The 15195-nt window shown below is 55.1% G+C and overlaps 6 protein-coding genes across 6 annotated transcripts; 3 read left to right on the plus strand and 3 right to left on the minus strand.

Annotated features, from left to right (window-relative positions):
- Positions 1–426: 426 nt before the first annotated feature.
- On the minus strand, positions 427–1870 carry LY79DRAFT_553466 (major facilitator superfamily domain-containing protein). The gene is made up of 2 exons (XM_060557780.1): positions 847–1870; positions 427–774 (listed from the first exon to the last, which is right to left on the minus strand). Exons 1-2 carry the CDS (start codon positions 1663–1665, stop codon positions 562–564), a joined length of 1032 nt encoding a protein of 343 aa, XP_060414361.1. The 5' UTR covers positions 1666–1870; the 3' UTR covers positions 427–561.
- A 65-nt stretch (positions 1871–1935) lies between these two features.
- LY79DRAFT_590131 (multidrug resistance protein fnx1) lies at positions 1936–4084 on the minus strand (the record flags this gene model as incomplete). The annotated part of the gene is made up of 2 exons (XM_060561110.1): positions 1936–2447; positions 4072–4084. The coding sequence occupies 2 exons, from the start codon at positions 4082–4084 to the stop codon at positions 1936–1938; spliced, it is 525 nt and encodes a 174-aa protein (XP_060414362.1).
- On the plus strand, positions 4083–6767 carry LY79DRAFT_515119 (OPT family small oligopeptide transporter; the record flags this gene model as incomplete). Its single annotated transcript, XM_060554684.1, has 4 exons — positions 4083–4334; positions 4467–4760; positions 4864–5761; positions 5815–6767. The coding sequence occupies 4 exons, from the start codon at positions 4083–4085 to the stop codon at positions 6765–6767; spliced, it is 2397 nt and encodes a 798-aa protein (XP_060414363.1).
- Positions 6768–7504: 737 nt separating this feature from the next.
- Positions 7505–8152, plus strand: LY79DRAFT_669615 (uncharacterized protein; the record flags this gene model as incomplete). Its single annotated transcript, XM_060563669.1, has 1 exon — positions 7505–8152. The coding sequence occupies one exon, from the start codon at positions 7505–7507 to the stop codon at positions 8150–8152; it is 648 nt and encodes a 215-aa protein (XP_060414364.1).
- A 3031-nt stretch (positions 8153–11183) lies between these two features.
- On the minus strand, positions 11184–12012 carry LY79DRAFT_669616 (uncharacterized protein; the record flags this gene model as incomplete). Its single annotated transcript, XM_060563670.1, has 2 exons — positions 11184–11656; positions 11748–12012. 2 exons carry the CDS (start codon positions 12010–12012, stop codon positions 11184–11186), a joined length of 738 nt encoding a protein of 245 aa, XP_060414365.1.
- A 713-nt stretch (positions 12013–12725) lies between these two features.
- Positions 12726–13987, plus strand: LY79DRAFT_579632 (uncharacterized protein; the record flags this gene model as incomplete). Its single annotated transcript, XM_060560040.1, has 3 exons — positions 12726–12761; positions 13422–13696; positions 13849–13987. The coding sequence occupies 3 exons, from the start codon at positions 12726–12728 to the stop codon at positions 13985–13987; spliced, it is 450 nt and encodes a 149-aa protein (XP_060414366.1).
- Positions 13988–15195: the final 1208 nt, after the last annotated feature.

Raw genomic sequence — 15195 nt, forward strand, 5'->3', positions numbered from 1 at the left:
ACTGGAGTCGGGACATGCAACTATAAGCCGGTGGACTCTTTCCGTTTCCCCTCCACTGACGGGCGGGTCCCGTTCCCGTCTTGGCGTACCTACTGTAAGGTACCTGCCTCCAGGCAATGTAACTTTTTATCTCATCTCTGGCGCTAACGTTCCAGTTCCTTCCGCCTCGAACAATAATACACTACTTCAGCTATAAGATAATAGACATACCGTATCCACTCGTTAGATTCGTACACTGCACTGACCATGGGCTGCTGGATAGGGCCTAGCGGGCTGGCAGAAACAGGGATCTAGAAGTGGCAAATGTAGGGGTTAGTCAGCGTCAGCAGCAAGTTTGGTGGAAAGGGTTAGGGTTAGATGGGTGGGTGTGTGGCTAGGCTGGCTGACCGCCTTTTGAAATAGGCCTAGTAGGTGGTCAGTGCAGTGTACGAATCTAACGAGTGGATACGGTAGTTGCCGTAGACAACAGGAGCTATTTTCAGTCCCATCATTAGATAAAATAAGCTCATGATGTCCTAGCTAGAAGATTTGCATCACGGATGTTGAATATTCTCACATCTCTCACGCCGCGCCCCTGTTCCGCAGCTTGTTCTGCTGCGTATCCTCTCTGCCTGACGACTCAAGCGGAATTTCCTCCCCTCCAACCAAAGGCTGCGGCGGTGAGTCCGCCTCCTTCCGGTCGATGCCCAGGACGGCGGCCTTCCTATCACTGCTTAAATGGTGTTCCGAGACGAAAAGGTTCAGCACCGACGCCAAGCCGGCAAACGCGACGTACTGCATTTTTGGATTCAATATATCAGCGCACGCAAACACAAGCGCGACAACGTCTTTTGTTTGGTGACCCACCATGATCCAAACGGTTCTCAGAGCTCTATAGTAAGCCTCCCGCACGGGCAGTTGCTGCTCTTCCGTAAGGAGACCGATGTCCTCGACGTGCGCCGATGCGTTTCCCCCGTCGAACTGGCTGGCCAACTCATGGCCAATCTCGGCAACCAAGCCAGGATTTTCGGCCTTCATCTGATTTTGGAAGACCACTCCACCGACAACAACAGAGGCAGCCGTCAGTATTGACCTCAGAAAGCCCATGGTGGCCACGACGGCAGCTGTGTCACGCACTGTGGTAGCGGCCTGGGCCGCCAGGACGGGCGCTTCTATGTTCAGACCGACACCAACGCCAGTCAGTATCTGGAACACAAAGAGCTTCGTCAGGCTTGTCTCGAACTCGAGGTTGACAAAGAGCCCCGTTCCAAGCGTCAGTAGCACCTGCGCAGCATACATGAGCACCCGGTATCGGCCCGTCCGCTGTATAAAGACGCCGGCGCAGGCCGCCGACAGCGAGCAAGAGACGATCAGGGGGAGCATGTACAGGCCTGAGGTGAGAGCATTTGCGCCAAGAACAGACTGCGAGTACAAAGGCAAGTAGTACGTGATTCCGATGAAGACGAATGAGTTGAAGGCAAAGACGCTATAGGCGGCTGCCTTGGACCAGGTCGAGAGCAGCCGCAGGGGGAGCACGGGGTTGGCGGCGAACTTCCACTCGTTGACGAGGAAGATGCCGATGGCTACGAGGCCAACGACAAGGAGGCAGATGACGGTGGCAGAGGACCAGGGGTAGGTTACATCTCCGAAGTCGAGGGAGAGAAGGACCATGAGAGAACCTCCCATGCACAAAGCGCTGCCAGTCCAGTCGATGGCCTTCAGGCCAGCCCACACCGATGTATCGGGTGATGGCAGATCAAGGAAAAAGAAAAGCACGATAAAGACTAATCCGCCAATAGGTACTTTTGTTTTCAAGTCAGTCAGGCGGTTCAGAAGGGTTTCGGCTACAAATAATTCTTTTGCTCACGATTAATCCAGAAACACCATCTCCAACTATACCAGGCACAAGACAAGTAAGCAAGGTAAACATCTCAAGTTGACAAGCAAAACGATGACTTACTCTAGTCGCGTGGTAAAAATACCACCCAGAATTGGGCCTATTGCACTGCCAATGGCCCAAATAATAGATGTAATGGCAAGGTACAGGCCGCGATCGCGAAGCGAGAACATGTCGCAGATGATGGTATTCACCATGACGCCCATGCCGGAGGCGCCAACACCCTGGATAGCGCGGCCGGCAATCAGAGCATCCATGTGTGGAGCGAGGGCACACAGGAGGCTGCCGACCAGGAAGATGGTCAGGGCCAGCAGGATGATGGGCTTGCGGCCCCATAGGTCCGCAACGGAGCCCCAGACGGGCGTCACGGCCGTGAAGCCGAGGATGAAGGCGGAGCCCACCCAGATGTACCCGGCGACCGACTGGAGAGAGGCCACGATGTTGGGGACGGCCGTGGTCACGATGGTCATGTCCAGCGCGGACAAGGTCGCCGATAAGCAAAGGGATGTCATGGTGAGGGTGATGGTAGTTCCCGAGAGTTTGGGGACCCCGGTGTCGGCACCGCCGCTGCCTGGTGGGAGGTCGGAAAGCCGTCGATGACTTGGACCCGGACCGGCGGCTTCGGTGGCAGATTGTGGTCTGATCTGGCCTTCCTCTGAACGGCAGCACGTTTCGCCTGCAGATTCCGACCACAGACGCGTTTGTGTCCCGAGCTTGTCGCGACCGTCTTCTGCGGGATAGACCGCCGCAAGCGCCGGGGCCATGATCCGATAGGCCTAGTCGGGGACAGGGTCACAAACGATAGAGCAGAACAAAGAGCGGCCAATGAGGGAGCGATGGTGGTGTTTCGTAGGTATTGTGTGTGCGCGTGCGACTATGGAGGGAATATCAGTGATCCAAAAGCAAGAGGAATAGGAGATTGAAGGTCGATTAGTTAATTATTCGACGTTTCTATCCTGCCCTCTCGAGAACTCAAGCAGAGCTGCCACTGCCGTCAGCTCAGTTCTGGCAGCCACTGATTATGGACATGGTACTCCGTAATTGCTGGGCTTACGTCAGCTGGACAGGGACGGACGGCAGACACGTCGCATTGGACGGAATATGTATGCTCAACGCTACGTGCATTTGACTCGCCAAGGGTCCCTTCGCCTCGTCCTGTTGTTTACAAAACTTGAGCGATCAGTGGCAAGCAACTCCCGGATCGGTGACAGGGCCAGACGTGGCCGCCTTTGATGTGCCGATTCCCACGTTTCTTTGGCAGGGAGTGGGAGGCAGCACATCTCAAAGAGGGAACAGCCGCGAATTGTATTATTGCCAGGAGCCAGATCAAGCATCGAGCCACAGAGGCGTCGGATATGAACCAACAGAGTTAGCTTCAGGTATTCCTCGGCCTCGAGCCGTGCTAGAACCGAGAGGTGTGGGCCAAGTTGCCATTGTCCTCCCTCCTCCCTCAGTCACCGTCCTCCCCGACGAACCATTCTTCTCCTCTTGCCTCCTCCACAGCCCCATCGGATATCGCTACCCCGATTTAGGAAGGTCGACAAACGACCGCTGGGCCGGTCCGGTCGCGTCGCTTCAGTGCTTATGTCGTGATAACACGCTAGAGGAGCTGACATCTCCTGCTCCCCTCGAGTCCCGCCCCGAATGACCCCAAGGGCGAACCCACACAAATGGATACGGAAAGTGAAGGTTGAGAGTCCTCGCCTTACACATTATGTTGTTTGTATGTACCATTGGAAACACACATGCTTGCGGATTCTGTGAATCTTGACTCAACTCGAGTTACACACACTCACCGCTGCAAATCTTCTTGGGCCCCAACGGATAGGTAGGGCACAAAAGCCGTCCAAGGGAAGTGGGATAGGTAGTTCTCTCTATCTCTCTCCTGGTCTGGCGGGCTAAGTCTGCCTTGTCACTTTGTCTCGGTAGCCTGCAGACTGCCGACCAGCACCAGCGTCGCCGCCGCCGCCATATTTTTTCGGTTGGTTTAATCCAAAAAGCCCTTGGCACCCGCTGTACCCCCCCAGTCGACCCCCCCCCCCCCGTTGTGGCCTTGGGGCCTTCTTTTGTTCATTTGCTTATCTCGTCGGTCGGTCGCTCTTCAGCCCAGTCGCAATCGGTGCCCCCAAACTCTCACCTTTCAATCTGCTCGGCTGACAGTAGAGCGAAGGAGAGAAGGGTCACCGAGTCCTCACCAGCCGTCATCATGCCGTCCATTTTTCGCAAGCGCGGCGAGCCCGAGGAGATCACGCCCTACCCCGCGCTCGACGACCATGCTGAAGCCACGGGCATCGAGCCGCTGAAGGCTTTGGCTCAGTTCGAGAAGGCGCACAAGCTCGACCCCAACATGCCAATTGACGAGCTCAACGATGTCGATGCAGCCCTCGCCACAGGTAACGCCGAGAAGGGCCTCGAGATCGAGCAGGCCCTTATGGAGGATAACTCGCCCTATCCAGAGGTACGTCGCGAAGGGCTCATCCAAGCATGCCCAACATGCCATGCAGAGAGGAAGGGCAGAAGGAAACACGCAGATGCCAAGTGAGAAAGAAACCCGTCCAGATCGCTGACACGATGCGACGCCGCAACAAAGGTTCGCGCTGTAGTACGCAATTACGACGTCGATCTGCCGGCAAACACGATTCGCGCCTGGGTCATTGGCATGCTGCTCTGCACCGTCGGCTCCGGTGTCAACATGCTCTTCTCACTGCGCAACCCTAGTGTTACCATCACGACCTACGTCGTCCAGCTCATCTCCTACCCCATGGGCTTGGGTTGGGATCTGATCATGCCGGATAAGGAGCAGAATTTGTTTGGCATCAAGTTCAACCTCAAGCCCGGCCGTTTCAACTACAAGGAGCACGTTATCATCGTTGCCATGTCCAATGTAAGTTCGATCCGGTGGGGTTCTACGAGCTCAGGCCAAGATGTCGAGGCCGCGGCGCCAAGGTGGCCCGGTGGTTCAAAGGCGGAACTAATTTTTTTCTAAGGCCGCGTATGGAGGTGGTGTTTTGTATGCGACGGATGTTCTACTTGCCCAGCAGCTCTTCTACAAGCAGCATTTTGGTTGGGCCTTCCAATTGCTTTTCGGCGTCACCACTCTCTGCACCGGATACGGCCTGGCCGGACTGGCACGACGCTTTCTCGTCTGGCCCTCGGCCATGATTTGGCCCTCGAACCTGGTCAACTGTGCGCTGTTCTATACCCTTCACGACCACTCCGGCTCGGACCCGACCAAGACCAACGGATGGAAGATTGGTCGCTACCGCTGGTTCCTCATCGTCAGCAGCGGTGCCTTCATCTGGTACTGGTTCCCTGGGTGGATCTTCCAGGGCCTCTCGTACTTCACCTGGATCTGCTGGATCGCGCCCAAGAACGAGGTTGTCAACAAGGTCTTTGGCGGCCTCTCGGGTTACGGACTCATGCCCATCTCATTCGACTGGACCGTCATCTCTGGCTATCTTACATCCCCACTCATCCCGCCCTTCCACGCCATCGCCAACGTCATTGCTGGCATCATCATCTTCTTCGTCATTGTCTCTTCCGGCATTCATTTCTCCGGCACGTGGTATTCTGATTATTTCCCCGTGCAGAGCTCCGACTCGTTCGACAACACCGGCGCTGTCTACAACGTCAGTCGCATCCTCGATGCCAATCTGCAGTTTAACGAAACTGCCTACAACGACTATTCGCCGCTCTATCTGCCGACGCAGTTTGCTCTCGCCTATGCTCTGTCTTTTGCCGCCGTCACCGCCGTTGTCGTTCACGTCGTTCTGTACCATGGCACGGAGATCTGGGGTCAGTTCAAGCTTGCCCGTCACCAGGAGGACGATGTGCACATGCGTTTGATGAAGAAGTACCGCGATGCTGAGGATTGGTGGTACCTCGGTAGGCAATCCCTGCAAAAAACGTCCCTTTTCTTGGCTAACATGGGCACATAGCGCTCTTCGTCGTCATGGTCGGTATCTCGTTTGGTGTTGTTGCCGGCTGGCCAACCGGATTCCCAGCCTGGGCCTACGTCGTCTGCATCCTGATTCCAATCGTCTGGCTCATCCCCATTGGCATCATCCAGGCCATTACCAACATTCAACTCGGCCTCAACGTTCTGACCGAGTTCATCATTGGTTACATGGTGCCTGGCCGACCCCTTGCCATGATGATGTTCAAGAACTACGGCTACATCTGCATGTCGCAGGCGCTCTATTTCGCCCAGGATCTCAAACTGGGCCACTACATGAAGGTGCCGCCGCGTACCATGTTCGCATCCCAGCTCGTCGCCTCGCTCTGGTCAGCCGTTGTCCAGATTGCCGTCATGAACTGGGCCCTTGGCCACATCCCCGATGTGTGCCAGCCCGACCAGCCCAACAGCTACACCTGCCCCGGCGGGCGAGTTTTCTTCACGGCGTCGATTATTTGGGGTGCCATTGGCCCGGCTCGCATCTTTTCCGGGCAGGCCCTGTACGCATCCCTACAGTGGTTCTGGCTCGTCGGCGCCGTCACCCCGGTCATCACCTGGTTCCTCGCTCGCAAGTGGCCCAAGAGCATTTGGCGCTATGTCAACACGCCGCTCCTCTACGGCGGTTCCGGCTGGTTGCCCCCTGCCAGCGTCTACATCTACCTGTGCTGGGCCCTTGTCGGCACCGTCTTCAACTTCTTCATCAAGCGTCGCTACACTGGCTGGTGGCTGCAGTACAACTACATTACTTCGGCGGCCCTGGACTGCGGACTCATCGTGGCCACGCTCATCATTTTCTTTACGCTGTACCTCACCTCGGCTAGGCCACCTCAGTGGTGGGGCAACGTTGACGTCTTCCAGACTATGGACTGGGAGGGCACCGCCATCAGGACGCATGTGGCATCCGGCGAGACCATCGGGCCCAGCCGTTGGCCATGAGGCTGGCGGAAATTAGAAGGACCAAGGAGCATTTTAATGATGATCAATTTGATAAGGTTATAGGAGTTGGGTGGCTTCTTCAATATGTACGTACCATGGTTTGACGGCCTATTGGTCGTGGGGAGTCTTTGGGTATTTAGCTCTGACGAGAGGCTTGTCTTCACTGCGGATGATACCTCGACGCGAATCCGACTGCAAATTTAATCGCGAGTAACAATCGACGATCGAAGAGGAGCTTTCGTTTGGGTTCCGTCTCCAGAAACCATGCGAGCCTGTGCAAACTCTTGCTAGATGACTGGCGCTTGCCTCAGTAGCTACTCCCCGGCGCTGCTAGTTCAAGTCACGAAGGTGCCTTCCTCGGAGCAGTGTCATACACGCTCCTGCCCGTATTGACCTTATGTACGTGACTGTATTTATGGGCAGGTCCGCAAAGTACCTTTCACTCAGAGATACAGGATCCTTCGTTGGTCGTCATTGATCTTCGCAACTTCGCAGACCCCAGCCTTGTAGTTCTTTTACTCACTCGTTCCATCATCCCATATCTTTCTGATCCAAAGCCCCAAAACCCCCTATATACATCTCCGTGTGCCGTACGATCCTCTTACAGGCGCTTCTCTTGCGTCAACACCCTGCAATTGAAGAAAGCCTCACACCGCCCTCAAGTGCTACCTGAAAGAGGGGGTGGGAGTAATCGCGACAAGAATAATACTGAGAGAGGCAATACGAAAGACGAGAAGATGTTTGACTCATACATCAGTGTGCCGACGCACATTTACGACGACGAGAAAGACCTAGGCGACATAGACGAACTGGCTGAGGACATACGCCACAGCAAAGAATCCCTGAGGAGGCTGGTATCTCGCCAAGCCTCGCGCGCAACACGGGCATCGCGGGCATCAATCGAGTCTCGAGGGCCCCTCTCGTCCAACGAAGACCTCGACCTACATGTTGACCTCCCCCCGGGAATACTGGCGGACGAATCGGCTGCCTCGTCGCGACCACCTGGGCATCCATCCGGCAAGGCGACTCGGAAGAAGAAACGTAGCTCAACGACCCCCCGGTCTGAACTCAAGGCGGAACGTGATGCCGGAGTTCAACCGGCGAAGCGGAGGCGAGGCTTCCGTGCAGCAGTTCGACGATTCTTCGGCCTGGGCGATAAACCCGAGGCTCTTACCGACGCGCCGTACGGAAAACCTGAGATTCGCGTACCTCGAAAACGCGACCATCGGGACAGGGGAAAGAAACGTGACCATCGGGACAATGGCCTGCGGAAATCCACCAAGAAGAAAGCCGCGCCAGAGCGGAGTACTGATCATGCCGAAACTGAGTCGTCTTCCTCAAAGGAGCCCGCGCTTCCCCCTGGCACCGATTTCCCCCAAAAATGATACTGCTACTTGATGGTGTCATGATTGGCCTTCATAAGGAAATTCGCAGTGGGGTAGGCTTTCTTAATCCCCATCCCTTTATGGCATGTTTGCTGACCGTCTTCAATAGCGATCAATGTGACTGGAGTGGAGGGGGTAAGAGTGAATCGGCCTAGGAATTGAGACGGCTTGATACTCTTACGAAGTACCTATGGGTCCACGTGGCGTGGCAGGGCAAAGCCGGCTTGACTTGTTCGTAAAATCCTGCACTCAAGAGCATTCTAGAGGAGGCGTTGACAGGCGTACAAGGTCCTCAGTCATTTTCAGCAGCTCAGGTTTGAGAAGGGCTGGTCCAGCAACAGCATCGGTTGAATGACCTCTCTTGATACACCTTACTCGAATCCTAATACAGATCCTCATTCCATTCCTACTTATTGCTATGGGACGCTATGCGATTAAAATTCATGCTTGCTCAACTTCCGCCACACTCGCCAAATGATTGTTCGCATCCATGTAGTGCTGAAAACCACGGAAATATGTCGCCAATGAGAAGGTCTCGCATTGCGAGACACGCGCCGCCGACGTTCCCAAAGCCGAGATCACACCCATAGTGAGGCTGCGTCTCCGCCTCCATGACAAAGACTACGGGAGGCCTCGGTCGCCGATTGCAATTTCGATATTCGAAGTGAAAGATGCCGAAGACTCCCTTCCATGACTGATCAAGACACCATCCTAACCGCGGCGGCTCCAGGCCCAGTGGAGACCGGAAGCTTCTGTATAAAGATTTTGCCCCTTTCGAACCATTGCCGGTCATCCTACTGACTCGTTGGGGGCGTCCCTCATCTATCAAGGGAACGAGGACGTCTGACCTGAGCCGCCGAACGTCATCCCAGGAAAGGGGCCCAGGTCAGTCCAGTCCCAGCCAGCTGGCCAGGAGGTTTCACCTCTCACCTCTGCAGTCTCCCAGATCCAATGCCCATAAGGATCTCATTGTTTGGACTGACGCAAAAGTTCCGCAAGACAATGGGGGGGGGGGTATCTGAGTCGTCCCAGTCAAGACTTGCCAGCTCCCTTGCTCAACAAATACCAGCGATGGCATAATAGCACGTGTCTTACTTTTTATTTTCCAAATCTTTCCAAAGCGGGTACGATCGTATGACAACATAGCAGTCGCAAAAATGAACTGTCAAAGCGGGAAGGGGCAAGAAGAAAAAGGACTAAGAAAGGGGGGAAAAGCAACAATGAAAGGAGAGATGCCGTTCTTCGCCTCTGCATCGCTCTCGGCACCCCCTTTGGTCTCCCCTTGGGGTGAGAAAAGTAACACAAAAAAAGGCACTGAGACAGGGTTGAGTCAGTTATGGGCAAATGGAAAAAAAAAAAAAAAAGTCTAGGACAATCTCGCAATCTTTGACTCTTTTCGGGGGCAAGCATAATGATAAGGTCTGAGAGTGCTGTCCTTTTTTCTTCGTATAAAGCCGAGGGCGAAGAAGCACAAGAAGAAAAAAAAAGTTGAGTAAAGGGTAGGCTCCCAAAGCGAAGCTCCTCTGACTCTGCCTTCACACCCACACCCACATACGTATACTTGTTCGCCCGTGTCATTTCGGGGAAGGGGAAAGAAAGCGTGCCATCGTCGGAAGAGAGAGAAGTCTGCGAAGGGAAGAAAAAAAAAACCAAGAAATTCTAACCACTTCAGACCATGTCATTCAGAAGAAGACCCGGCAACAACACAAGACACTTTGACGCGGTTTCTAGTCACGGGCCAGCTTATCTACCGCCGCGACCGCGCTGAAAAAGGGGGAGCCCATCTTGCTGCCCTCGCCCCCCCCCCCCCCCCCCGGGGAGCAATAACAAGAAAGCGAAACAAAACCTACATCGCCATCACCAGACTACTGCGGTTGTTGTACCGACGATCGGAATCGAAAAACCATAAACCCACCCCCAGGAGGAGTCGCCAGACGGCCAACCTGCCACACAACCGTCCCGGCGTCCGCCCCTAACCCGGAGGTCGGGGCACAATGGGCCGAAGCGGCTACGACACGACGGGCCTGGGGGGCTTCGTACGGCGTAACCCGCGCCCTGCCGGCTGCAGTAAGGCCGAGGAAGGGGGCCAGAAGGGCGGGACGAGCGCCGTGGTCGGACAGGAGCGGACGTTGCAGACGCAGAAGTCTCACGCGGCGGCGGCGGGATCGGCCTCAGCTTCGGTCAAGAACAGGGGTGGAGGTGCGGCACCGCCGAAGAAGTGAACGGCGGGAGCCCCGGGCCTGTCTGGGAACTGGTCTGTAAGTGCATTCTCGATCGGTAAGGTATGTTTCGTTGCCTGTGAGGGCCGGAGGGAAAAGCCGGAACACGAGTGCGCAGCAGCCGGGCTGACCGTTCGCAGCGGTAGACGGTACCGGTCGAATGGGCCCCTTCCAAGTGAGGAGAGCGCCCGAGATGTGGCGCCTTGGTGTGGGGGGGTTTTTTTTCTTTCTTTCTTTCTGGGAGAGAACCGAACGAATTGTGTGAGCTGACGATGTGCTGGATAGGCCACTGCGAGCGAATCAACGTTCTGCCGGTCGTAACGAAGAAAGGGTGGGGGGGCTTGGTTCGAGCCTTTAGCTCAGCGATGGTGCCAGTGTCCCTTTGGTCAGCCCGCCTGTTCAGGTACACGATATAACCGATGTGTTGGACAACCCGGGCCGAAGACCTCGCGGCGCCAGTTAGGTCCTTCTGGATCCATATAAGGGATTTGAGGTCGCGGTTTGGCGGGTCTCTACACGGCGAAGAGGAGCACCAGCATGTACACACCCCGCCGAATCGTCACAAGAACGGTCGGCAAGCGGAAATGGGGTCGGAGAAGATGCCATCGGCACAAGCCGTGTTGAGGCACGTGGGTCCTGATCATAATAATCAAATAGAATAAAAAGTCTATACAAAGTCTCTTTACATACAAAATCGCTACGTGTCGACCTCAAAGGTACGGACGCTCGGTCGGAAAACGGGGGTATCGCACTAGGTAAGAGGAAAAAACGCAAAATAAAATATCATGGCATCATCCAGCCCCGGATCGTCCTCAGCTGTACTGGGGCGGGTGCTGCGGGGGCGCGGTGTTGGAAGGCGGCTGCGGCAGGTAGTATTCCGCCGCGGCGCCGGCCTGCCCCGTTGCCGGAGCCGGGGCTGGAGCTGGAGCAGTGGTCGAGCCGGACGCCGCCGAAGGGGCGCTCGGCGGCACAGGTGACTGCGAGCGGTAGGGCGCGTAGCCCATGGGCTCGTACTTGCTTTCCGAGGGGTTGCTGTTGGTGTTGCCTGCTGCGGCGCCGGCGTACCAGGAGTCCCTGTTGCTGCCGTCGTCGGCCCTGCCCTCTTCAATCTTGGCGTAGACGCCCCCGCGGGCACCGGACTCATTCTTTCCGGACTTGCTCTTCCTGTGGGCGGCGAATTTCTTGTAGAGGAAAACGGGTACCCAGAGACCCGTCGAAACGAGGAGGGCATGACCGACGACGTGGCCGAAACGGAATTTCTGGCCTTGCTTTTTGCGTTTGAGCTCTGGGTGGCATGTTAGTTGGTCGTGCTGGGTACCCACCTTGGCAGAACCATCGCGGCAGATGCCAGAGGCTAACAAACAAGGGAAACTCACCCTGAACCAAGTAGTATACGAAAGCAATGAGGAACAGAATGAACCAGACAATCAGGACGATGATGAGTACCCGGGCCCAGACGGGGAGCGTGCCGAGGCCGCCTCCACCACCGCTTCCACCACCGCCGGCGACAATGTGACCGCCCTTGGACTTGTTTTTGCTTGTTTTGGATTTTGATTTTGATTTTGAGGATTTGCCGCTACTGCTGCTACCCCGGCCGCCGCCGCCGCCTTTAGGGACGCGGGATTCGAGGATGAAGTCCATCAATTGTTATGCGCGGGTGTGTAAGGGTTGAAGGAGGCAATGGGTAGTTTAGTGATCAACGGGGTTCTTGAAATGAAACTGCGATGGGTTTAAATCGTTGTTACTCCAGAGCACCAGATGAGAGATATATGAGATGGTGGATCGAGCAGGTCTCCAGGGTCGAGGAGGGGGAAGGCAGGCTGCCAAGTGCTTAAGTATCAAAAGAACGATGGGCCGGTAGGTAAGACGGCGTTCTGCTAGGGTAGTCTCTTGCAGGCCTGACGAGAGACACCCAGAGGGCCCAGTTCGTCGACCTTGACCCGTTGGTTTCTTTTCGTCGGCAGCCAGAGAAAGGCATCAGGGGCGGGAGCAAAACTGCATACTGACTTCACTTGCGCAAATCAGCCCTTCAAAAAAGGTGAGAAATCGCCCCGGATGCAGCTTGGCGACACAAGGCACCACGCCAAGAACGCTGGGGGGACGAGCTCATCAGTTCCTATTCCGGTAGGATGAGGTAGACAAAGTGCTCACCTAGAGAGCACAGAATAGGCTGAAGGATCCTGCGGGCTGATGATGGGGTCAGAGAAATGGTCGAGGACCCTGTAGGGTTGTCTTGGCATACCTCAGCCATCTAAGATGTTATTCGTCCGTTTGCGCCGCAGCAGAGGGGATAGCAATCCTACTCCTAGTCCGAGATATTATGAGATGTCGAAGAAGGGGGGACCGTTGGAGAGATGGGCCACATTGGTTCGGGGGAAGAGTGTCGTGTTGTAAGTTTACCGCCTTCCATATTTCCGTTTTCTCAGACTTGGCGCTGTTGACGTTGTGAAGAAGGAAAAATCGAAGAACATCATGCATAGATGCGGCGCTAATTGCTCCTCAAGGATTGAAGCTGGGGTGATGTTGCAGCTGGCTGGGCAGTGCTTGTTAGTGCATGTTGGTGAGGATGATGGGCCCTGTGATGACCCAGTGGGGCTTCTCTAGGCAGCTTCGGACCTGGTCCCAGCAGACAGGTTCCCCGCTATGCAGGCCTGCTGCCTCCCAGAAGCTTAATTTTTCCTCTGCTTGATTGATTGTCCAAACAGTATCTTTGTTATTCGACAACTACCTATTTCCACTTCCAGGCAGCCATAATCTTCATCCTCGGCACCGGAGTGCTCGACAGAGCGGTGTCCATCGCGATTCGGACTTTGCAACTTCTTCGGGCTTCTGGGCAGGATGTGGCCGGCTGTTTGCTCGCCCCACGAACGCTGACCGACGACGATCCAGGCACTTTGCCATCCACTCAGAGTATCGAAGAGGGAAGGTGAAGGCGATGTGATCATTGCGACCGGCAGTGTTACTGTCAGCCCTCTTCTGCTCGATGCCGTCATCACCCTCATTTCTGGCCCAAGACATGTTCCGTCGAGCTTCCCTTTCGACAGACGTAGCTTGGCAGACATCAAGCTCGCCATCGACTGCACACCCTCCTGGAATCGGTGACAGGAAACAGGCACTGCGACAAGGACCCTGCATTACGTCCGGTGCACACCCGTCCCCGTGCAGCCTGGTTCAACGTCGCGCTCAACATTGAGATGGAACCATGTTACGGCGGTACCAATTTCGACCTCGCATGCTTTACCGGTCAGCGATGCTGCGCGGTTGGAACTGTGGCAGTGCTGCTTCTTGGCGAGGCATTCACCTCCAGCGTTGGTCTTAGACGCCGGTAAGCGTCGGCGTTTCCGATGAAATTGTTCCAGATCCACCGCCTCGACCTGTCTGTCTCCATGCAATGGTATTTTCGTCTGGTTCTTGCCACGTGCGGCGTGTCAACACGATTGAAATTTGCTAACTAAGTTTGGTTGTGGTGCTGGATAGCCCAGAGATGACGGAAACGGTTTCCATCAAACGCAGCATGCCCTCGTCTATCCGTGAGCTCGTCTCAATTGAGGCTCAACGGGTCGATTCGGGATCCTTGTTGAACAAAAGTCACAATGGAGGCAGCGAACAAAAGTAACCCAAGAAGACATGGATGGCCGGCAGACAAATGCAACCACGCTCCCCGCAGGGCCATGCTTGACCTGTTGGCTTTCTGAAATACATCACCTTCGGCTCGTTTGTTTCAAATCGTTGTCATAAAGACACTATGATAGAGGGCGCCGATTCTCATGGGCACATTCAGGCTTGTGACTGACGCAAACATAGAGTTGTGTACGATATTATCCTGGAGTCCAGTACTTGTTCGAGATTATCGAGATATACCGGGAGTACGGGCCTGTCGTGGAGGGTCGAAGCCCTTCATACCGTAGCTGTATACCGAGCCCAATCGACCTCGGAAGAGTTTCACGCTCAGCACGCAGTAGATTGCTGAACTCTTCTGAAAATATGCTGATGATTGATCAAGCTGGCAGCCGGCAAGCTTTCGTAGGCTCGGTGTCAATCTACTGGGCAGGCGCGCGGAAGAAAGCTCATAAACAGCCATCAATGCGTACGCCTTGCTCGGATGAAGCTCCAGTGCGGCATATAGCCTGCATCGGCCAGTAAGCTTACAAGACTTGCAGTCGAGGACGATACTCTTGGGAAGCATATCATTGACAATATTCTCACGAGCACCTCCCCAGGCCTGATGATCAGCACATGATATGAACCCTCAAGCTGGCCAAAACATTCCTCGACACGTTCTCGGACCGTCTCGGGATGATGCCCACGCAGGCGGAGCTGTGTCCCATGTTCACGAGACTGCTTCAATCATGGGTTGGAGCGGTATCGTGGACAGCAGCGGCAATGTTGTTTAATGGCATGGGGATGTTGGGGTATCAAAATTTTCGAGACGTCAGTCAGACTGTGAGATGGCGGCGGATTGCTTCATCTCCATCCTATACAAGGCGTATTCCGGACAACGGGGTTTGTTCTGTTGTCTAAGGCTCGCGTGGCTAATGACATTTAATAATCCAACATCATCCCACCTCGCCTTTGACAATCTTGATGATGCGGCTGACGGACTGCGGGCGTCCCATTTGTGATTCGTCCCGTTGGTGGTGGCAGACCCAAGTTGGGCTGTACTGGCTTTGTTCATAGTCTACTATACGCAGTAGAGTTTTGGCGTCGGTTGGGTAGGACAAAGGTCTTGGCTGGCTGCTCACCTTCTCCGGCGTCCGGACCTGGAAGTGGTCCGAAATGCTGACGGTACATCCCCCCCAATCTGATGTGAGGTGAGACGACACA

Source organism: Colletotrichum navitas (assembly GCF_030913465.1).
Source record: "Colletotrichum navitas strain CBS 125086 chromosome Unknown LY79scaffold_28, whole genome shotgun sequence".
NCBI lineage: Eukaryota > Fungi > Ascomycota > Sordariomycetes > Glomerellales > Glomerellaceae > Colletotrichum > Colletotrichum navitas.